Consider the following 24595-nt stretch of genomic DNA (forward strand, 5'->3'; position numbering starts at 1 on the left):
ATACCAACATCGCTTGCCTGTTACAGTGTTTCTACTCATTGGCAACATAAGGAAAACAGCTTTAAAGTCAGTTTACATACTCTTTTGTTTAGTAATAAATCTGAATGGCTACAGAAGTATTTACACATAATTATATTCTTTCATTTTTTTATGAAAATGAGATCATACTCTACATATTGTTTTGCTGCTTGCTTTTTCTCTCTTCTGTATTGGCTGCATAATTTTCTGTTATATGAATGTGCCATACATCATTTAACTAACCTCGGTTAGTGGACATTTTTTCCGAAGATTCCATGTTTAAAAGTCGGAGAACTTACCATTTATGCTGCCTCCACAGATGAATCCTTCTGAGTTCTATATCGATAGAGTGTGATGCTGAGTATATGAGAAAATTCTCATATCTATGTTTCCACACCCTATTTGGAAATTATTATAATTACTAGATTTTTTCACTGTAAATATATTTAATATGTTTAGTAACTGTATTACAGAGTGACTTCTCTTTCATTAAAATAGAGTTCATGGTTCACTGTGTCACAGCTGCTCAGCCACCCGATGTTGCTGCCTGTCTGCACATTTCAGTTGCCCGGTGCTGATGTCCGAGCTGGACAGCAGGAGTTAGGTTGGGCTGGTTTAGTTTTTGTTTCCTGTAATGGTCTAGACAATTGTTGTCTTCATTCTTTGACTCTTTTTTTGTTGTTTTTCACTAGTTACTGAGCAATACATTTGATTAATATTTTTGGTAATATTTTGATTGCCTTTTATACTTATTCCAGATGAGTTTTTTCCTTAAAGCAGGTATTAAGTGATTTGCTTATTAATTTATTTGAAAGAACCTGAAGGTTGTCCAAAGTAGTGTTCTGTGAGTCTTGGTACATTTATTTTTTCCAGTCTTCCTTGTTGTTAGAGTATCACTATCACGGTCATTATTAGAAGAAACCATTGATCGTTACAGTAGCATATTATCAATATTGAATATGGCCTCCTACTTCTCTGGATAATTTGGTCTTCATCCCATTTAAAGGCCAAGAGAATGCCCACAGACATCAGCAAGACCTCCTGCAGGCCTGTGGACTGCCATTTTCCTGGTGGGGAGTGTGTAAGCCTTTAACTAAAAATCCAGCCGCGGCCGCTTGTTTGTGACTACGCAGAGCGCTGCCTTGCTGCTGGGGCTCAGGAGGAGCTGGTTGGGGTGCCCCGCACAGCCAGTGATTTCACCTGTGTAGTATTGCCCGTCCACCCTGCCTTATTCAAACATCTCTTTCTGGAAGGTTTGTAAGTTAGTATCTTTTAGCTCTCTTTTATTAACTGTTTCCTCTGTGCCTCGTGTTGGGATTTTGTATCTGTGTTCTGTGCCTTGTTATCTGGCCTTCCAGCCTGCCCTGTCAGGTGAGGAAGTTTCCGTTTGAATGGTAAGTCACCTGCTCTGTGGTGCAGCTGCTGCATGGGGAGGCTGCTACCTGAGCCTGGGACGATCTGAGTCACAGACCACTGTGCTTTTGGGTCTTGTGTCATGTTGTCCCAGGGCATTTCTTGTGCTTCTATGTGCAGTCGTTCATTCCATGAGGATTTATTAAGCACGTATGGTGTGCTAGGCCCTGTCTGGCTGCTGGAGATATGTCAGTGAATAAAGTAAACAAGATACCTTCCTTTATGGAGTTAACCTTTAGTGAGAGAACACAGACATAAAATAAGTAAATTATATAGTGTACTGGAAGGAGACGTTAAGTGTTATGAAAAGCAGCAATGACAAAAAACATACACTGTGGGTCTGGTATCCTTGGAGGGGATTGCATTTGTAAATGGGATACCGGGGGAGCCAGGCTAGGCCTTACAGAAGAGAGGATAGTTGAACAGATATCTAAAGGAAGTGAGTGCATCCTTCAGTGTCTGGGGAAAGAATGTTCTAGATGGGGAAATGGCATGTACAAGGCCCCTGAGGTGGGAGCATGCCTGTGGTATTAGAGGAGTGGTGAGGAGGCCAGTGAGCACAGAGGGAGGAGAGAGGAGGAGCTGGGGTTGGGTTGGGTGGGGCCTTGTAAGCCATTGTAGGGACTCAGGCTTTTACTGTGAGTCGAACAAGGGTTTTGAGCATTTAAATAAATGGAGTGTGGAAGCAGAGATATGAGAACTGTATCATATAGTTAGCATCACACTCTATCTGTCCCGCACTCAGAAGGATTCATTTGTGGAGGCAGCTAAATGGTAAGTTCCCCAGCTTTACAACATACAATCTGAGGATAAAATGTCCACTAACAGAGGTTTGGTTAAATGATGTATGGCACATTCATTAATAGAGGAGGCACGGTGTTGGGCGCAGCCAGAGTTTGGGATCTGTCAAGTGGTTAAGATGAATGGAGAGAGGGGCTTGAGGATACCTGCAGGAGAGTGAACACGATGACTGACGGTGGAGTTCATGCTGGGTCAGGAGGCAAGTGAAGACATGGGGGGAAGTGGCAAAGCCATGGGACCAAAGGTGGTAGGTCCTGGTGGGCCAGAGGCTTGTGGAGTCAGGGTACCAGTGGGAGGGAGCTGAACATACAGGAGGTGGTCATTTGTAAGTGGCGTGTATGAAACTGAGATGTTGGAGGAGTTACAGCTATAGGTAATGAGAAGGCATTTGGTATGATCTTGAAGTGTGTGACTAAGGTAGGATGGAGGAGAAGATCAGTGGAGAGGTCTGCAAAGACCTGAGGCCAGGATGGTGGAAGGACCATCGATGTGTCTTGAAATCACCAAGAATTGATACAGGAGCCAGGAGCTAAAACCATCAGAAAGAGGGGGTGTGGCCTAAGCGACCCCAAGCGACTTCTGCTGCAATGGATCATGATGGTGGGTCTCCTGCTTCCGTGTGTCTGATCTGTCTCGTGCTCCTTGTCGCTCAGTCTTCATTTCTGAATTTGTCATTCTCCTTCTTTCCTGAGTTCCTCTCACTTTTTCTTCGCCAGTGCCTATAATCTGACCATCTCATCTATGAGTTCTTTCATGATCTTCCTTTAAAACTGCAATTGCCTCATTGAGTTTTTTAAAAAAAATTTGTGGCGCTATTTTGGGTTATAATTTCCACCTGATCCACTTTGTGGCAATGTTTTTTCCTGCTGTATTTTCTTTGTAGGGAGTTTTGCTGTTCTTTTTGACAGCTTTTTTATGGTCTTTTGTGTAGTTGCTGTCTCTTTTCTTTTGCTGTTCAGTGGAATGAGTTTGACTTTCCTGGCGGGATTGCTGTGAAGGGAGAGAGCTCCTGTCTCTCTGTCCTGCCCTGAGGCGCTGTTTATTTCCCCCCGCTACCTCTCAGAGCCTAGCCTGGTGTAGAAGGGCTTCCCCTCCATTCTGATGTCCCCCACTTGCTCCATTGGCCCCTGGATGCACCTCTTTCTGAGGCGTCCGCCTCCTCTTGGAGAGAGGGGTTCTTTCAGAGATCAGCAGCCTCTGGGTCCCTGGGTGTGGTCCCAGCCTCCCCTTCCCGCGTCACCCAGCAGAGTGCCTGCACCTCTGAGCTATGCTCCCGGTGCTCTCAGCCCGGCCCCACTCAGGGAGCCAACATCTTCTTGTGCAAGTGGGTGTTTGCTGCTGACGTCTTGGAGTGGGCCTCCTGTTCCCCTCTGCAGTGCCCCTTATCCCCCACCCCAGCCATATGGCTTCCCACTCAGGATCTGCTCTGTTGCTTTTGGCCACATGTACATATTTTTTAGGTTTTTTGGTCTTAATTTCTCTGAAAATAGGACTTCTGTGGGTTTTCTTTTTTCCTCCCTCTTTGTTCTATATGGCTTGAGGCAGGAGGAAAAGGGAAGATTCAGAAACAAACTTCTAGTGTGTTCCTGTAGGCAGCAGCAATCCATTTTCAGTGTTTTAGCAGCATCTGGGTCGCAGTGTCTTGGCAGAGAGGACCGATCAGGAACTGGGGCTGAGGAAACCGTGTGAGAATCCCTGCCGTGTAGACTGGAGGTGAGCCTCATGCCATGGCCTGTACTCAGCTGCCTCTGGAGCAGGAGAATTACTGGGCCAGCTGTAGGTGAGAGGAGAGAAGCTCGTCGAGGAGCTGGGCCAGGAGGGCTCAGGAAGGTGAGGACTGGAAGGAGGAAGCTTCCCCGTTGGCAAGTCCTCGCCTGTGTTTGCTGTTGGCTTCACCTTCTCAAGGGGCCGCGTCTTCCTCTGGGCCTTGTTTCCTCTGATTCTGGCCTCTCTCAGAGCAGGTAAACAGCAGGTCCTGTGATAAATGTTAGGACTGAACAGCTTTGCTAAGAGAGAGCTAGCGATGTTTGCCCGTCTTAGAAATCCGAAGTATTGTTATATGCAGTTTTCAAATGATTTGTTTCTGTACTTGATTTTTAAGAACCGTGCTTTCACATTTACCCGTTTGTTAATCTACAGTAGCTTTAAAATGCCCTCAGCTTCCACTTGGTTAACCTGTATGCCTGTCTACGGTTGAGGTATCTGGGGAGAAAACCAGTGAGAGATTTTGAAATTCCGTGTGTTCCACGCTTGGGGCTGCTTCGTGGAGGCAGGACGGGCCTGCGGGTGTCGAGCGCTGGGAAGGAGAGGCGCCCGCCGTGGGCGTGGCCCCTGGGCGCAGGCTCCCGCCGGCTTCTCGGGACTCCTCCTGTGGAAAGGAGGTCCTTCTTCTTCACCCAGCCCGGCTCCTCTCCACAGCTCACAGCAGCTTTTACCCACAAGGGAGATAAGCTCCTCGTTCGGGTCACAAGACAGAGCATGAGATAGGCGGCGTATTGGAAAAAAGCCCACAGTTATTTTAGTCGCTTTCTTTCCAATTCTCTTGGGAGTTTTTCCACTTGTGATGTGCTTTTCAGAATTCTAGTAGACTTTTATTTTTTCTTGATATATGAAATAGACTAATTCACTTGATTTTTTTTCTTAGAACCTTTTTGTGTTGTTACTTATTTTCAACTAGCTGATACAGATATTTTCTCATGACCCATTATCCTACACACCTTGTACTCTGTAATGGACCTAAGCTAAGGATTCTAACTCTAATTACAATCAACTTACCAGTGACAGCATCTCATGTTCTATAGAGATCTCTGCCATTTCCAGAATGTTCTCATAAATGTCACCTCCTGTCATCTTCCAAACCTCCCTTTAAAACAGACAGAGGGTTCAGTAGATGAGGAGAGAGTAAAGTCTACAACAGAGTTTTTTTTTAATATTTAGTTGTGGGTTTTTTTGTTCAGTTTCAATTCTGTGACTTGTATGTGACTGCTAGATGCTTGTCACTGTCAGGCAGTAGCTGACTGTTCCCTCCTAATTGTGGGTTATAACTATTGTGTGTCAATGGATATTTATCATTCTCTCTGCAAGTCTCATAACTGTATTGAGATTATTAAGGTTCAGTACCCTCCTAAAGCATGGGTCACATGAGTTGGTTAAGATACATCAGTAAGAATGTTCTCACCGTCTCTCTCTGACTTTGGAGAAGAACGACAACCACTTCGCGTGTCAGCTCTGATCTGTATCCAGTACAAGGTGCCCACAGGCACTGTTCTCAGTCAGAGTTCATGACAACGAGAGAGGGGATTTTCTCTCCATTTGACTTGGGAGACAGTTACCGCCTGGAGAGAGGAGGTACCTGCCCCTGGTCAGCAGCCAGGAAGAGTGAGGTCAGGTTTCCAAATGAGGCTGTCTGGCTCCAAGGCTGCTGGTCAGCAGTAAACTCTGCGTCTTCCTCAGTGTGATGTGGGTGGGGCTGAGTCAGAACCTCAGAATCACTTGTCCAGGGATCTTACTAACCATTTTTTCCCCTATGATTGGCTATTACAACTCTGAGGTATTTTGGGTTGAGCAAGAGATGTTTTGTGCTAAAAGAGAAGATAGCTGTATTCTGTTCTCAGTTATTTGGAGACAGTTCTTTGAAGGTGCTCTGTGTGCCTGTTAGGGCTGGTGCAGGGTGCCCCCCGCAGCCTGTGAGCTCTGACAGGTGGCACCGTTCATTACGTAGCTGCTGATACCAATGGCCGCCTGTGGTTTTATGACAAAAAAAATACTCTTTGCTATGAAGCACTCTTTCTTAAGTAATCCACTAGATGGCAGCAGACCCGTGTGGAACAGAAAGTGTGTCTGGTACTGACGATGATGAAGCAGCAGAAGGCGAGCTGTTTTGGTTTTGAGGAAGTGATAATACACCTTTTCGGATGTGTAGGAAATAAGGTCCCCCTTATGTTATGAAAAGTGTAATATATTCTTTAAAGTCACCTCTGTAGAAGTAATGATGCAAATAGTTCTAAATTGTAGATATGCAAAAGTAATTTGTTCTTTATACTCTTGTAAAGGTGCATCCTAATTTAATTGTATCTCCGTGTATGAGGTGAACTTTTCTTCAAGAAACTGTTTATGGTCATGTAAAGAATTCATTCCTTAATTTTCATGTTTTATGAGGTTTTTGTCCTTTAAAGTTGGCCATATGCCAGTTAAAATTGACTGTGGCTGTCCTATAAATTCACAGTACCCCAGGCCAGATAATGAAATGAAATTCTGTAGAACCAACTTGGGAGAAACTAGGAATGATTATCGTTTTTTCCACATCACCATCCTGTTTGTCATCTACTTAGAAACCTTTCTTTGTCTCCCTTTCTCTAAACTAATTTTTCTTAAACATTTTTGAACATAGTCAACTTGGACATGGCAAAAGAGCCAGTGAACCATTATCCTACTATTCATATCTTCCAGAAGAAAAAGAACTAGGACGTAGCCCCAGACTGGAGAGTAATAAAATAAAAGAGTGATAATAACACAGCAGTTTGTCGTTATTGCCGCTGAGTGGATTCCAACCCCTAGCCCTGCTGTGGACAGCAGAGGGAACCCTGCCCGGTCCCTTTTTGTGCCATCTATTCCCTTCCATGCTGTGTCAGACAATGCTCCACTGCTATTCACAGGATTTTCATGGCCAGATTTTTTTGAAGTTAGGTGGCCAGGTCCTTCTTCCTAGTCTTTCTCCATCTGGAAGCTCCGCTGAAACCTGTCTACCCTGGGAGCCCCTGCTGGTATTTGAAATCCTAGTGGCACAGCTTTCAGCATCACGGCAACGTACAGCCGCCACAGTGTGGCAACCCATAGACAGATGGTGTGGGTCCCTGAGCCGGGAAGGAATCTGGGTCTCGCCGGTGAGAGGGCTAGATCTTAGCCATCAGACCACCAACAATACAACAATTACTCTACAAAAATGTTCATCCAATACAATCAAAAAGTAACCACAATTCTGTTTCTAAATTAAAGTGAGAAAAGGTGCAGTTGAAAATGATAACCCATACACACCAGCTCGTATGATGTACTGATAACATATTTTTTCTGAATATTGGAGAAATTCAACTCAGTGCACGTGCAGGTTCAGTGGAAAATTTGCAACATTGTTAAATTTTGTACAAGATAAAGTTAGTAATGTAGTGAGTACTTACTAACTCAAGTAACATGCTGAATTGAGTTTGTAAATACAAAGTTATAGTAATTTTTATTAATTTAGGAGAGGGGTCAGTCAACTTTTTCTGTAAAGAGCCAAATAGTAAATATTTTAGGTTTTGCAGGTCACATGTGGTCTCTTGCGTATTCTTCTTTTTTGATATTTTTGTTTTGTTTTTTGTTAATTCTTTAAAAATGTAACAACCGTTCTTAACTGGAGGGCTATACAGAGCCAGGCTGTCGGCCCCTAAAGGCCATCATTTGCTGACCTCTGGTGTAAGAGGATAAAGCTAGTCCTATGTAAAATGTCTCTGGAATCTTGCCAGTTCATGAGACCTGAAGAAAGGACAGGCAGTTATTTCCTGATCAGTTTCAGCCAAACAGAAGGGTCCTCCTGATCACTGGTGGGCCCTGAAACGTACATCTGAGCAGCTCAGCTTCTTTAAATTACTCCTTCAAATTAGGAACTTACTTTTCCTTTGTTTGCTTTGGCAGCTATCGTACACCTGGATTATAGAATAATCTTTTTGCAAGTCTTTTAGCTCTTTTAGCACACAGAAAAATATTGTTTGAAAACCAAGAAATCTACATTCTAATCCCAGCTTGTCTGGTAAATAGGTATGGTTTCTCAGACAAATCAGTTATCCTGTCTGGTTGTCAACCTCATTTATAAAATAGGATTGAACTAATGCCGTATAATATGTTTGCTAAATTTGATTCTATAATTTCAAATTTATGTTTCCATGGGCCCTTTGTCACCCGATCAGATGATAACCCTTTGTTGATCCTCAAGGTTAGAGCTGTACAAATTCAAGGAACACAGATGAATCGGTGCCGATGTCCGAAACTGCTCCCCTGTGCCGGGTTCATAGCAGTTGCCCAGTAAGTGTTTGTGGATGAATGAACAATAAATGAGCACCCCTATCTATGTTTCTTGACTCTCCCCTTCTGTATACCTTATGTCTTAGAAATACATGTCACCTCTTATATAAGATTTGATCTTTCTAATGCTCTTTTGTGGTTCAGTTTTAAAAATGTTCGTTGAGTGTCGACAGTATAGTGGGTTCTAGAGATGCAGTAATGAACAAGGCCTCGTCCTTGCCTTTACAGAGTTTACCTTCTGGTGGAGGAAACCAGTAGGTAATCTGATCATTTCAGTTTATGTCTGAGTGTGGTATCAGAGGTTGGAGTCTCTAAAGTAAATTGTCCTGCTTCTTACACCTCAAAACCAATACCGGTGCCACCTCCACTAAGGCTTTTTGGATTGTCCTCCAATAGAACACCTGTTTTGCAGGTCCTTGTTTGAAGCAGTTTCATAGCGTTTATTGCTACTGCTTCCTTTCTGGATTTATATGATGTCTTTTTTTTCTTTTCTAGATTACATGCTGCTTGAGTAAAGGGGGCTTTGTCTTACATTCGTATTCATGAAAAGCATCCAGCACTCATTAATTAAATGCATTCTATTAGGCGATCACATAGTGGTTCCATTCTTAAGAAACTTCACTTTATGAGATACTGTGTTATGAGATAATTGTTTCAGAGTGAAAAGAAGGTTATCAGCTAAAGCATTTGACTTGTAAGGAACTTCAGTATCAATAAAACCTAAATAGCACTAAGTAAATCTAGCTTTTGCTTATAACCAGCTTCCGAGTCTGGCCTTTCTTTGTGCAGTTGTGCCCAGGACACTCATAGGGAATCACCTGTGTTACTCACGGTGGGTAGGCAAGGCTCCCAGACTCTTGGAGTAGTGTCATTACTTCAACAACCGGCTTTTTCTCCTATGACCGCTTCTGTGATGGTGCTTCCCAGCAGTCATGACGTGATGACCCAGAAGATCCCAGTGCAATAAGAGTTCTGGGTGTCAGGTGGCCAAAAGTAAACATCTGTTACAGTTCATCCTTTTTGTTTCCTACAGTGAATATGTTTCCCTTTTTTGCTTACTTGAGCTTGAAAAAGAAAGCAAGCCCCTGTCTCACATAGTGCTGCTGTCCATCGTGGAGCCTGAGCTCCTCTCCTGTTTCCACAAAAGGGGCGAAACCAAGGCCTCTGTAGTTCCTGCACCCACTGCCAGGGCTCGCGTCTCCAAGGCTGAATCACAGGGTCCTTAGCTTGCGGACCAGCATGTAAGGGTAACCACGAACAGCACACCCTGTGTAAAGCACTGAAGGATGTGGATAGAGAAGGAGACAAGAGTTAAATTGTCTAAATACATGCATCCCAGAGCAAGGAGGAAAATATTGACAGGTGCCATCGTCGTCACTCTGCAGCTGGAAACAAGGCTGAGTCTGTATTAATGCTTTTCTCCTTAGTAGCCCCTCCTTGTTCCTTCTGCCTTCTCTCAACATCTCGGCTGTTTGGAGTCACCCTGACTTTCAACCCTGGGGCCTTGCTGCTCCTGCCACATGCTGTATGGTACTCACGCTCATGACTGAACAGTATCAGCTAGTTCCCTCCAGCTCATGTCCTGAGCTTTATTCACACGCCCCCCCTCCCCTGGGTGTGGGCATACCCCTACATCCCCCTAAGAGTCAGCTCAGTCGCCGTAGCCCATCTTGGCCCCAGGTAGTCACATGTGGCCTCAGCTTCTCAGGCAGAGACACAGTTATCATCCTCGCTTGGATATTGTCTCTAAATCAGCTCAAGGGATGGAAGAAAATTTGCAAGTGGGTAATTAGGTGTAAATGTGAAGTATCTCTCTTCACTTGCACTCCTGAGTTCCCCAGTCTAAGTTTTCTTTCTCACTTTGGATGAAATGGCACCCTGGAGCAGTGGCTTTTTGTGAGCCTAAAGACCTAGCACTTCAGCTTCCCAAGATGTTATCTCCCAGATGACACCATAATCAAGTCTTCACATGGCCATTAAACATTCCACCAGTGCAGCAGCTTCTAGATAATGGAGTTCTGGTAGATCAGTGAATCCCATTGTCCTTGGAAAGTCTGTTAATATTTTTCTCTGCAAAGTGAGTATCTTGATCAGAACCACTGGTCTGTGGAATCCCATGATTGTGACTAATACATGGATTGGAAGCTGGTAGAATCATGCGGGGAGGGGAGTAGAGTAAGCGTAACGAGATCCATAGTCCTGCTATTTTGGTGAACATGAAGTTCTGCCTCCACCAAGATGGAAGTAGTGCAGTCAGCTTGCCACTGGGTGGCTGGCTGATACCCCCAAGAATGGCGCCATATTACGGTCATGCATTGCTTAAAACAGGGATGTGTTCTGAGAAATGCATCCTTAGGCAATTTTGTCCTTGTGTGAATATCATAGAGTGTACTTACGCAAAGAGACGGTATAGCCTACTACGCACCTAGGCTCTGTGGTACTGATCTTATGGGAGCAGGTCATATATGCAGTCTATCATTGAGTGAAACGTCATCATGTGGTGCATGACTATATTTACTTTTGATTGTTTTTGCTGCAAATTGATACCATGGCATTGCCAGTAATCATGTTCATCTGAGAAAGGGTAAGTCCATGTTGGTGAGCCTTCGTGTGGCTTTTATTTCTATAACCATTGCTAGTTTATTATCCCATTGAACAGGTGCTGGAGGAGTTGGGGTGAGGGGCAGGCTGAATGACATACATAGAACAAAACAGAGAGAGAGATACACCAACAAGATAACATAACACCTCATTCACAGTGGGCAGCTCAGGTCACCAGGTTACCTAGAACACCGTTGTTTACTTTTTATCTAGGGCTTGAGAGCAAGACCAGAACTATTCCCCAAAAGGATAACATTGGTTTGCCAAAGAGAGCATGATTTTGCTCGAAGATTCCTAAGGACTCCTATGGTTTTCCTCTTGGGACTCACCACTGGTATTGTGCAGCATCCTGATATTACACAGGCGTTTGAGTTACCATTGCATCAACCAGTTGTTAAAGCCAGGTTGTAGAGCTGCTTGTCCCACCACTTGAATTTCCTGGATAGCCTTTCTTTTGGGGAGTTGCAGCGAGAGCTGGCAACATTTGGGGCATTCAGTAAAATGTGTTGGAGCAGCATAAAATTTTCACCAAGCGTTGTTCCCCGTTTCTATTTGAGACGGCAAAGAAAAGCAATTTGTGATTTCCTTTGCAGGAGTGTGTCAACAGTCCATACAGATGAATGGACCGCGATTCTTCACTGGGAGCAGGGCCCTGGATTTTCATGGACTTTATCTTCTACCTGCTGGCGTGCTCAATCCTTCAAGACACCCAAGAGCACATGTTGTTTCTTGCTTTTCAGATCCTAAACGCAGATGTAAGCAGGGCGTTGGACTAGGGTAATGTCCTTAGGAGATGATCGGTATCCTTGAGAACTAACTTGCGGTACAGAGGTACAGAGTGTGTGGGACCGTGAGAGAAGACTGAAGGCTCTCTGCTGTCCCATCCGATTGAGAGCAAACTCCGTCTCATGCTCTCTGTTTTTTAGGAGAGAGCAAAAAGAATTTATGGATCAGCAGGTTTATGCAAGGTGCCAGAGATTGTGGCCATCTGTTCCAGTACACAGATCACGTTCTGAGGAGCATTGCAATTGGAGTCACCATCTGAATAAGCTTCTGATGGCCGTCATGACTATTTGCTTTCTGTAACCTCCAGCCAGGCCAGTTAAATGGGAATAGGAGAGGCGTCCCCACTCCCAGCTTGCCAGGTCTGTGGTGGTGTTTCTGAGCAATGCGACAGGAGTAGGTGTCGCTCTGGTTTACTGCTCTGTTAGTGTGCAGGGCCCCAGCGGCTTTCCGTTGTCTCTTCTTTCTGTAAGAGCCTTACTCAGAGAGGATGAAAAGTGGGGTTGCTGAGGGTAGTGTATCTGTTAGCAAACTAGGGAAATAACCACGTGGTGGGTTTATGCTCCCACTGGGCTTCTCAGAAGCAGTTCTAGTGAATTCTTTTTCATGGCTGAACATTCATACATTGAAGTTAGTTATCCTTTCCAGGATTGATACCTACTTTCAATCTTGTATTGCTATTCATTTTTTCAGTGAATATTATTAAAGTTCCTGTTCTCAATCCGCTTTTGTACTGGCTTGTCTGACCTCTTCTCAGTTGTTTCTAGTTCTTCATCATGTGGATGTTGTTCCTTCTTTCTTATCTCTGTCTCTACCTTTTGTTTTCTGAGGGCTTTTGATTGTGATTGTATTCTTACCTGCTTGTTTTTCTTGATTTTTACCAGGGTGATATGTGAAAAGTTGATTATCAGTGAAGTTGAATTTCTCATACGTTCATTTGCTTGTTGTAAATTTCAAGATATCTTCTGTCCATTTTTCATTGGACTATTTTTCTATTACCGTTTTGTAGGAGTTTTTTCTATATTATGGATATTAACCCCTTAGGTCATCATATGCTGCAGATATTTTCTCCCATGTATAAGCAAACACACATTATTTATATATAATTGTAATATAGATACATATTTTTCATAGAACATTAAAAATTTTGTTTTGTCAGTTTGTCATATTTTCCCCCATGTTTTTAGTTTTGTATCATACTTAGATAACATTTTATACCTCACGCAAAGATCATAAATAAGATCATGTAATAAATACATTTGTGTACTTTTTTGTAGCAGTTAAATGGTTCCAACTTTTAGTATTTAAGTTAATAATTTATCACAGATTGATTTTGCTGTATGAGGTAAGACACGGTTCTCTGCTTTCACCCCCAAGTGGTTAGTCCGTTTTCCTGGTGTCATTTATTGAAAGTCTGTTTTTTCCTCCCTTGATAGGACTTTTTTCTGACGAGAACCCTCCTAAGGTGAGCTAGCTGCCTGCCTCTGTCCTAGAGGGGGCCACACCACAGTTTGTCTTATCAGTAAACTTTTTTTGAAAATAAAAGCTTTAAACCCCTGTAAGGTAGTCCAGGAAAATCTGTTGAGGTTGAGAAGGAAATATATAACTAATTACAAGCAGCCATAAGTTAAAAACAGCAAAGAAAATCTCTCCACCCTACAAAAATCTACTATCAAAAAGGAAGCAAAAAGAAATTCTTTGAAACTAGCAGAAGGGTTAACGGTTGCTATTTGCTCCGTGATTCCTCTCCAGTATTTATCTTGTTCAGCTTTGACCTGGCAGCAGTGTTCACTATATCATCCATGAGCAGAAGGTGTCTTGTGTTTTGGTTACAGTCATTCCCTTGATTCTGTAAATAAATAATGGCTGTTTAAACGCATTGAAGCTGTGTAAATAAACCACTTACTTTAAATGACACGAGTGGATGGGTTGGATTGTTTTTCTCTGGTTCTCGGAAGTGTGAAAGTTCCTTACCTTGAGGTGAATTTTCAGCTTACTTCCACCTGGCATTTGGTTTGTGTACACACGTGCACAAACCTACAGACTCCTCTTTGGTGAAGAGCCTCTCTTTACTGCCGTGGCCGTGGACTTCTGGATCCTGAGCTTAGCATGAATTCTAAACCCCTGGCTTGTGGTTTTAAATGTTTTAAACCTACAGAAAAGTAAAAGTGTAGGACACTGCACTCTTTGTACCCCCTTCACCGGGTTCACCAGCGGTTGGCATGTTCAGCCTTTGTTTAATCCCTCTCTCCAGCTCAAACTTAAGCTTCTCCAACTGTCCCCACAATTTTTGTTAACAGCATTTTCTTTTTTCTGATTCCGACTCCAGTCAAAAATCATACGTTGCCTTTTGGGTGTTCTTACTATTTGGAGTTTTTTATTTCCTTAATTTAGACGACACCTCACCCTTCATTTTTTTTTTCCTTTGTTACAGTGACATTTTAAAAAGTCCCAGCCAGTTGTTATGTAGATTATCCCACAGTCTTGGTTGGTCTGATTTCTTTCCCAGGGTTAGATTCAGGTTAAATACTTTGGCAGGAGAAACGCTCGGCTCACCTTGTGACTTTGCTGTTGCATCATGTCAGGGTGCTCATGACTTTGTACCGTTGTGGCGCTAACTCGGATCTTTTGTTTTAAGCAACACATTCGTCTGTGGTAGAGTTAACTCTTATAATAATGTCGTCCATGTGGTGACACTTGGAGGTCGTGTGAATGTCCTGTGGTTTTAGCCTCCTTTGAGGATCCTTGCTAGAATCACCTGTTACATAGATAGTTGAAAAGTGATTATTGCTAATTCTGTTATTCCTCCCTCATTTATTAACTGTAATTTATTTACTTTATATTCCAATGAATTATGTAATTGTTAGAATTATTTTCCTCCTGATTCTTATGCCAGTAGAGTTAACTGAAAGTCCATGTGCCTTTGTACCAAATGTTCTAATGAATAGAGAAGAAGTGACTATTTATGGATCATAAGTGCAGTTTTTCATGTTAACGTCCCCACACAATTTCCTCATGAAAATTAATCCATTGTTGGGGCCAGCCCTGGTGGCCTAGTGCTTAAGTTCTTAAGTTCAGTGCACTCTGCTTCAGCTTCCCGGTTTGGTTCCCGGACACAGACCTACACTGCTGTGTTAGTGGCCATGATGTGCTGGCGGCCCACATACTAAAAATTAGAGGAAGATTGGCACGGATGTTAGCTCAGAGGGAATCTTCCTCAGGAAAAAAATAAATAAATAATCCATTGTCACTAACTAGATTTAAATCGTTTCTTTTTTCTTCTTTTTCAAGTAATGTTTCCTCTCTCTCTCTTTGTTTTTCTGTGTTTTTCTAACTGCCCAGTTGCTTGTATTAATTTCTAACTGCCCAATTGCTTGCACTAATTTCTGTTGCTCTAACATTTGTAACAATTATACATTTATTTTCCATCATAATAGCTGCAGAAATACAGAGGACTCTGAATCAGCTTGGGACACCTCAGGATTCACCTGAATTGAGGCAACAGCTGTAAGTATGTAATTAAACAAAAAAGAAAAAAGAGAAAAAACACCTGTTGTAATGTTCCTTGATGGTGGGTAGTGTTATGTTTACTGGAGAAAATGGTGGAAAATTAATACAGTATTTCTGCTTCCTTATTTGTACCAAGCTTTTGTGTAGGTTTCTCCCTGTCCAGAGTCTAAGGCAGATGTTTTTCTTTATTTTAAAATAAAATAGATCTGGCTTACTCCGTCAAAGCAGAACTTCTTTCGTTGCTTTCTTGTAGCTTTTAAGTATGTTGTTTTTGATGGCTCTGAACAATGGTTCTCTAAGCTTCTCTGTTGGTGTGATTTACTTCCCACAGCCAGCAGGCCCTACAGTGGCCAGACTTGTCCTTGTTTTAGATCCAATGTGTATCCAGTGGGAACTATCCTCCGAAAAGCTCACACCTGCATCCTTGAATTTCAGAAGCATTAGCCTCTGTTTGAAAAAAAAAAAATCTTATAATGACATTATGTAATACGTTTCAGTAAATTAATATGCTGTTAGAAGAACATCAAGAATACTGTGTAGTGTTAGAGATTTTACAGTGTTTTTACACATTTTCTCATCTGAACTTGACAGCATTGGAGTGAGAGCGATCCAAGGAACTATTTCCATTTTGCTGGTAGGGAAAACATGTCTGTTGGGGGTCTGATGATTCATCCATCATTCTGAATCTAAATCTTCAGTCTTAGTTACAGCTCTAAATTTCAAGTAATATATTTGTAATAAGTGATATCCCAAACAGTGTTAGCTGTAGAAGGGGAAATTGCAAAGAAGAAGAAATTAAAAGATAGGTAATGGTAATTCATTTTTTTTTGAAGTACAATTTGAAGAATTTACAGTTATTTCTAATCTATATTATATTTTTCTGCAGTAGATACATGTCAGAGTGGTAAAAATGCCCCAAATCTAAATAATAAACCATGACTTATTAAAATAAAATGGAATAGAAACACATAATTCTTAATAGTTACAATATTTTGCTAAGGTTAATAGTGGAGATTCTGAAAATGTAGACATCATTAAAGTCTTTTTAGAATTTTAATTATATTACTTTTTCTAAAGATTTAAAGAGGCATATTAAAGACAGAGCACTTGGTAAGTAGATTTAAGTAGGTTATAATTCTTCCTTATCAGTCAAATACAGATGTAAACAAACTGTTTCATAGTATCTGCTTGTTTTAAAGAACCCTAAGTGTGAGCAGCATGTGTTTGAAATGAGAGATTGTGTATGAGAGGTACTGATGTTGTCACTTGTAAAGCATCACATTAATAATGCGAGGTGTTTTTTAGTGTCAAATTCTTTAGTTAGAAATCTTACTTTTTACTTTATAAGCTTTCTAGCAATATAGATACCAATACCGATGTAATTTACCTCTTTTATTGTGTTCTGTTCCCTTTACAGAGAAATGCTGTTACCTTTTTCCACAGCAAACTTAAATAATAGTAAATTTGTACTGTTACTTACTGCCAATTCCTTTCTCTCTTCTTTTTTTTTTTAAGTATCTATCAGCTGTAAATGCCCCTAAGGTAGAGAAATATGAGTGGCTGGATGTGCCCTAAAGATCTGGGAACTGGGCACAGTGTAAGGCAGCAAATCCTCTTTACTTATGCACTGAGCTCCCCGTTGTGGGCTGTAGATAAAGGCTCCCACACCCCCAGTGTCTCAAACATCGGACGCCTCACAAGCTCAACGTGAGTTGGCTTGAGTCGTCCTCCTTTCTAAATAGCTGCTATGTATTTCTCAAAACTTGGTTACCCCCCGTGTGAGAAAGGACCTTCCCTGTAATCTTTGCTCAATATTTATCAAAGAATAGAACCTGGAAAATTTTATTTTCATAGAGAAAATTTGGAGCCAGTCTGTAAAAAAGCGATTTTTATAAAATTATTCATCAGGGTTGAATCAAGTGGCAGAGTCGTGGCTTAAAGAAATATCTTAGTTCTTTGGCTCTAATGAGTCTTCTCTCACTTTAGGCAACAGAAGCAGCAGTACACTAACCAGCTTGCCAAAGAAACAGACAAGTACATTAAAGAGTTTGGATCCCTGCCCACCACCCCCAGTGAACAGGTATCGAGCTGTGAGACACACTGTTGGTGCCGTGAGTGTGCGAGAAAGCAGATGCGCTGCAGGATCTGTGGACTGTTAGGCCAGAAAGGAACTTAGGGGGATAAACTCTTATTTGAGATTAGTTCACAGAACACAAAACTATGCTTAATTGCCCAGGTAGTATCCGGTGGTTCAGTAAAGCAAAGATTATGTCCATGCAAATGCCCTGACCCCTACTGAAGTCAGTGCTGAGAAAGTGCTTCCTGCGTGACTGCTTCCTGACCTTCTAGGAATGACCTCACACAGGGCGCCCGAAGTTCAAGATGTGAGGGTCCCTAGGGGCGCGTATTTCTTTCCTTGCTTACTAAGCAGAAGTTACTACTTAGGTAAGAGCATAAGGTTTTATTTGCCTAAAAAAAAAAAAGAATTACTTTAAAATAACGGCCCACTTTTTAGGATGACAATTTCAGGTGAAAAATCCAGCGTTATGGGCCTTTTGCTTCAAGGTAAAGATACACAGTATTTGAACATATTGTCAGAATGTTATTGAGAATTCCTCAGTAAGGCCCTGTCATTGGAGAGTGAGTGAAAATTTCAGCATTAAATAAAGAGCCAGCTAGTGGTGAACCTGCTTTTGCAAATTCTGTGGAACTTCACAGCTTGATTCTAGTAGGTTTTCCCCCCACTTTTCTCTAGCGTCAAAGGAAAATACAGAAGGACCGCTTAGTAGATGAATTCACAACGTCGCTGACAAACTTTCAGAAGGTCCAGAGGCAAGCAGCTGAGAAAGAGAAAGAGTTTGTTGCTCGAGTAAGAGCCAGTTCCAGAGTATCTGTAAGTATTTAAAAAGGCATTGTAAAAATGAACAGTACTCTCTAAGGGTCCCTGAAAAGACTACCTAGGCATGTATTTTAAATCATGAAAGATCTGTGAGTATCTTGGAAATCAGTATTTGAATATTTATTTTCAAGTTCTCAGTTTTTAAGGGTAATAGTTACGTATTACTGTGATTGTTTTGTCCATGTCCTGGAACAAAGGATTACAGATTATATAAAAATAGAGAAATGTTTTGTCTGAAGAGATCGAGGGTCAAATCTTTAATGGTATTCCCACATTTGCTTGAACTTGAGGCTGTTACTTTGCGTCTGCTAGTTTAGAGAGCACTTTACTCCTGGTTATGTGACAGTGATGAAATGAACATTGTGAATATATCATATCAATGTACACCTGGAGAAAATCAACGAAAGGATAAGTTAGAGTGAATTTTGACTTAACCTAATTTTAAATTCCCTTGGAAACTATTACAAGTTGTTCCTTAGTGTAGACGTTCCAAGACTCTATTATGTTTTAATCAAATAATATTTATTATTTGGCCCTTGAGTATAGTTAATGAATTGCTTCCTGGTCAGCTTAGGATATAATGTTATTATTATTTGAAGTAGTTGGCCTAAAATATTGCAACAAGAACTTTTCTCTGTTTCTCTACACAGAACACTGCCGTGCATACATTAATCAGGTTAGATTATAATGAGGGAAAATGTGAGTGCTGTGTGTTTTTCTTTGCCCCTTCTCAGTCTGTTCTCTTACTAAATTATTCAGGGTGGTTTTCCTGAGGAGAGCTCAAAAGAAAAGAATCTTGTGTCCTGGGAAAGGTAAGAAGTATGAAACATTATACAGATCAGAAGAGAGTTTTTCAAATACGTTTTGTACATTGTGGTCCCTGAGACAGAATTAAAGCTTTCAGTCTGTTATGTCATGACTCTCCTAAGTTATTTATAAACAGAAAACAATAAACTTGAAAATTTTTCAAAATAATTATTTATTGTATATAAGTATATAGAAATATTCCAGTATTGCAATAATACTTGATGATTATTTATTCAGGTAAATATTATTGACTTAAGTGTTATTTAATATAGATTATTGGCTGTGTGAGATTTAAGTCAACTGAGAAGAAATACCTAGCTGCCAAATAGAGCTTCCAGTAATTAAATAATAACTCTAAAAAATAATATCAGTGAAATGAAACATGAATGAAATTTGATTAGTATTTCTGTTATATTCTGGGAATTTAAGTGAACAGTTCTCTGACTTTGAAGAAAAAATATTCTATTTAGTAAGTACTTCTTAAATAGGAAGAAAGTCCCATTGTTTTAATAACAGTCTTTTTTTCATGTTCTTTTTATTAGCCAAACTCAACCTCAAGTGCAGGTGCAGGATGAAGAAATTACGGAAGATGACCTCCGCCTCATTCACGAGAGAGAGTCTTCCATTCGGCAGCTTGAAGTAAGCTTGACATTGTAGAGTTGGGCCCCTGCTCTGATCTTAGTGAGTTTGTCCTCAAGATGCTTAGATAATACTCGGAGAGGGATCGAGAAAGAAAACGAAATAAATACATCAATTTGGTGGCATTTCTTAGATAAATTAGAATTATTCCCTTTCTTAAAAAAAACAGTCTCTTTAGAATTTGTGCTACGAAGAGAGAACATACTTCCCTACACTCCCAACATTTTTTTGTTCTCAGGTCCCCTTAGCATTGAGAAAATAGGAGTCTGGAGATAACTGTCTGATCAGCAAGTCTGGATGGCTCCCCTGGCACATGATACACATCACACCTGTGTGAATAAGACTTTTTACGAGGGCTTTAAAAGTATTTTTTTGCTCTCTAGTATTTTTATGACATCAAAGCAATCTGAAGGGTTTAGTAAGCCTTAGTTCTTACGGAACCCACCTGTTCCCTAGAAGGTGGGCTGATAATAGCTGACAACAGCTACAGTGTATCGAGGACTTCCGTGTGCCAAGGACTATGTGGTGAATTCTTTATGTCAGTTGTCTCCTTTAGTTCTCATAAAACCTCCGTGAAGTGGTTAACTATGTCGTGATCATTGCAGATGGGGAAACTAAGGCACAGGATGAATATGTAAATTGCCCCACCCCTTCTGAATAAAATATTTAAATTTTACTCTTTAATCAGACAAAATAATAGTTATCATATATTGAAGAAAAGTAAATTTATAACTTCTTTATCCGTCACTATTCCATTGCATATTCAAATTTATTAATGTGGGACTTTAAATTTACACCTAATATTTTATTCTTTTAAGCTGTCAAGTTGATGTATAAATTTTTACTAGAAATATATCATAACAAGAATATTTTAGGGGCAGGCCCAGTGGTGCAGCGGTTAAGTTCGCACGTTCTGCTTCTCGCTGGCCCGGGGTTCACTGGTTCGGATCCCAGGTTTGGACATGACACTGCTTGGCAAAAAGCCATGCTGTGGTAGGCATCCCATATATAAAGTAGAGGAAGAAGGGTATGGATGTTAGCTCAGGGCCAGTCTTCCTTAGCAAAAAGAGGAGGATTGGCAGCAGTTAGCTCAGGGCTAATCTTCCTCCAAAAAAAAAGAATATTTTATACTCTTGTGAGGAAATACTGCTTGTGCTAACAAAACTAATCTGATTGCATGACAAAACTCAGTGACCCAGGGCCCCTCTCTAGGATAGAGCCTTCATTTCCATCCTGCCTCTCCTGATACTTTTAATGTCACAAACTTATCTTAGAGAACAAGTTACTGTTATTCAAGGTCTCTTTAGTTGGGATTGTTTATAGTTAAATAGTTTCCTAGTATTTCCAACATTTGTGTATGAAGTCTGGATGCTTGTTTGCCTGTGTATGGGGTGGTGGTTTGGGTTTTTTTAAATTTCCCCTTTTGTGGATTGGGGACTGAATTTCTGATTATAATAAAATGTACCTTTTTCTCTTAGGCTGATATTATGGATATTAATGAAATATTTAAAGATTTGGGAATGATGATTCATGAGCAAGGAGATATGATAGGTAAGCCCTGCTGATTAGATTTCGTGAGGTGGGAGTGAGCTAGACGCCGTTGACCTGTGGCATCTTCTCCAGCAGGAGAGGCTGCTCCCCTGCTCTCTTTCGGTCCCCCGGGAATTGGGAGCACAGTCTCTACAACACGCAAAGCATCATCCTTGGCGTTAGCTGAAGCACATCTCATTTTTGGCTCCTAATAATTGAAAGGACCCCCTCATTTATTTCAGGAGCCACAGATTTAGTCAGGGCCTCCTGCCGCTGAGATCATGGAGGGCATCGTGCAGCATCGTTCTGGCTGTTTCTGGGACCTCTGATTTCAGTCTTGTCCCGGTTTAATTCTCATCACACCAGGGACTTTTTGGGGAAACGTGTGCTATTTGTAATTGTGCATGTTGTCTTGTCTTTTAGATTAGAAGGAATAGGTAGCCATTTTTCTGCTCATTCATTCTAATAGCTTTTTGGTAGATTAATTTAGTAGCATTACTTAGATGATAAAAATTCCTTTAGAAAAATTCTTTGAAAAAGTCAGTGACTGAGACTCCCTTTAAGTTTTAAATGTAATAGTAATTCGTTTAAGGTATAATTGTCAATGTTAATCAGGATCCTGATCATGTTTGTAATTTTGAAATATGAAGATACCTGTGCTTATGTCTAAAGATACATTTACTATATTTCCTGTATTTGGTTCAGTTGAAATACTTGGACTTATAGTTTAATATAACTATTATTTGTCCATTCTTACCCTGCTCTGTAGCCCCACTAGGCCACAGGGTAAAATTTCAAAAACCATTCGTTCATCCAATAAATATTTATTGAGTGCCTGCTATATCTGAGCACAAATCTAAACATTGGAGATTCAGCTGAAATTAAACAACAGATAAAAGACTCTGCCTTTGTGGCTCTTATCATCTAATGGGAGGAGAGAGACAATTTAAAAAAAAGAGAGAGAGAAAAGTAAGTAAATGGTGATAAGTGATGGGGAAGATGAGGCCAGGGCGGGGGATGGGACTGCTGGTGGTGGAGAATGTTGCTGCTTTGTGTAGGGCAGGCAAGTGAGGCCTTCCTGATAGGTGACATTTTAGTGAAGACTTCATGGAAGTTAGGGAACAAGTAGGAGAAAGTGTTCCAGGAGAGGAAGGGCAGGCACCAGGACCTCCAGGCGGAAGCATGCCTGGCATCGCTGGGGAGTGATGCGGGCAAGAGGAAGATGGAGACAGTGTCAGAGGTCACAGGGGACGGCATCATGTAGCATCCTGAGCCATTACAAGGACTTTTATCATTATTAATAGATGGGAAGCCACAGGAGGATTTGAGCAAAGCATGTTATAGTCTCACTTAGGTGTTCAAAGGCTCACTTTGGCTGCTAGGTTGAGAACAGACTCTGGAGGGCAAGACCAAAGGCAGAGAAAGCACTTCAAAGGTTATTGCAGGAATCCAGGTGAGCACTTGTGTTACCTTGGATCAGGATGGCAGCAGTGAAGTGGATGACAAGTGGTGGAATTCTGGATTTTTTTTTTAGTGTAGAGGCAAAAAAATCTACTGCCCAGCTGCATATGGGGTGAGAAAGTTAATTCAAGGATGACTCTAAGGTTTTGGCCTGGCCCACAAAAGTTGTGGTGTTGCCGTTTTCTGAGATGGGGAAATTTCTAACTGGGGCAGGTCTGGCTAGATGTAAGTCAATAACTCCTGGATATCTTAAGTCTGAGGGGCCAGTTGACACCCAAATGAAGGTTTAATAGGCATTGGTAAGGTGAGCATGGAGTTCAGGGGAGAAGTCTGGGCTAGGGGTATAAATCTGGGGATCATCTGCACAGAGGGGGGATTTAAAGCTGTGGGATTAGGTGAGATCACATCGGAAACAGGTGTAGGTAGAGAAGAGAAGGGCTCTCAGGACTTCACCCTGCGTCCTATAAATATTTAGAGTGTGGTCAGCAAACTACATCCATTTGTTTGTGCCTATGGCAACTTTCATACGACGGAGGCATAGTTGAGTATTTATGGCAGAAATTATATGAAGCACAAATCTTAAAATATTTATTATTTGGCCCTTTCTAGAAAAAGTTTGTTGACTCCTGATTTAGAGCCCAGAAGGTTTAAGAGGAACCAACAAAAAAGACTGAGAAAGAATAGTCAGTGATGTAGAGGAAAACCAAGTCAGTGTGTTGTTCTGGAATGAGGTGGAGAAAGTGCTTCAAGAGCACTGGCTGGTCAGCTGTTGGAAATGCTGCTGTAGGTTAAGTAAGCTGAGGACCACGAGTTGACTGCTGACTTTAATAGTGTGTAGGATGTAGGTGATCTGGGACAAGAGCTGTGTTGGTGAAATAGTGTAGGTGAAAGCATGAGGAAGAGAGAATGAGAGGAGAGCGACTGGAGGCAGCAAGTGCTCACAGCTCTTTGAAGGAGTCAAGCTGGAAAGTGGACCAGAGCATGAGGGCACAGCTGCCAGTAGATGTGGAATAAACAAAAGGGGTTTTTTGGTTCATTTTTAAGATAGTAGGTATTGATGGTTAGGAATGATTCATGAGGGAAAGAAATATTGCTGATGAGTGAGAAAGAGAAAAATTGCTGGGTGGAGGTCCTTGTGTTAAGAGACAAGGAATGGGAGAAAGTGCACGGATGGAGAGGTGGGTTCTTGCTGGGAGTGTGGACTGTTTCTCCCGGACAGCAGGAGAGAAGGCAGAGCACCGGTGCTGTTGCATGCAGTTGGTGGATAAGGTCGAGGGAGGATGTAGAGATGTCTTCTGATTGTTCCTGTTGTCTCAGTGACCTGGAAGTCAAGGTCACTGGCTGAGAATGACTCTGTGTGAGAAGTCATGAGAAGTGTGAAGAGAAAGGAGAAAGAATGACGTGGTCTTCCAGGAGGTGGGAAAATGAGGTAGGCTTGCTTGGCAGTCATGAATTTAAAGTGAAGTAAGTCAGCCTAGGAGATTCTTTGTTGCATCCATGTTCAGCTGCATGGGTACTGGTTAGGGCTTTGTCATGTAAATATGACTGAAGTAGAGGGGACAGGGGAGCTGAGGGTGAATGCAAGAAAGTGACGATGCATGATTGCCTTGGGATGTAAGCCAGGTAAGGAGGGAAGAGAGAACATGAAGTATTTGAGGGACAATGAAGAAGTGGAGATCAATGAAGTTGGGTTTTAGAAGGAGTGAACTGTAAGGATAACAGGTAGTGAGACTGAAATTGAGATTATGGAGAAGCTGCAGTTACTGGTCGTGACAGGTGGGGGGTGTCATCACGGAGACAGGTGGCTGAGAAAGGGTACCAGGCAAAGTCTTTGAAAACTGTGTGTTCAAGGGATTGAGAGGCCAAGGAATTAGCGGGTCAGCAGTTAGAGATTGAAGTCGCCAATATTTTTAATAGAAATGTGGAGGAGAATGTCAGCAAGTCGGGTAAAATATTCAAGGGATGAGAAGAGAAGACCATGAGATCTATAGATGTCTGCAACAAGGAGGGTTGGATGAGGAGAGAAGACCATGAGATCTGTAGATGTCTGCAACAAGGAGGGTTGGATGAGGAGAG

The 24595-nt window shown here is 41.6% G+C and overlaps 1 protein-coding gene across 5 annotated transcripts in view; it reads left to right on the plus strand.

The window, feature by feature from the left end:
* STX7 (syntaxin 7) overlaps positions 1-24595 on the plus strand; it is a 47788-nt gene that overhangs the window by 18353 nt on the left and 4840 nt on the right. For 3 of the 5 annotated variants that reach the window (XM_046675318.1, XM_046675319.1, XM_046675317.1), the window contains exons 3-8: positions 15111-15180; positions 17170-17263; positions 17939-18076; positions 18842-18894; positions 19432-19528; positions 21007-21079. In XM_046675318.1, the coding sequence (XP_046531274.1) occupies positions 15111-15180; positions 17170-17263; positions 17939-18076; positions 18842-18894; positions 19432-19528; positions 21007-21079 (525 nt within the window). Of the gene's footprint in view, positions 1-11483; positions 11646-15110; positions 15181-17169; positions 17264-17938; positions 18077-18841; positions 18895-19431; positions 19529-21006; positions 21080-24595 lie in introns of all 5 variants that reach the window. The other 2 variants (XM_046675316.1, XM_046675320.1) reach the window with 2 other exon arrangements.

The sequence above is a fragment of the Equus quagga genome, chromosome 11, assembly GCF_021613505.1.
Source record: "Equus quagga isolate Etosha38 chromosome 11, UCLA_HA_Equagga_1.0, whole genome shotgun sequence".
Lineage (NCBI taxonomy): Eukaryota > Metazoa > Chordata > Mammalia > Perissodactyla > Equidae > Equus > Equus quagga.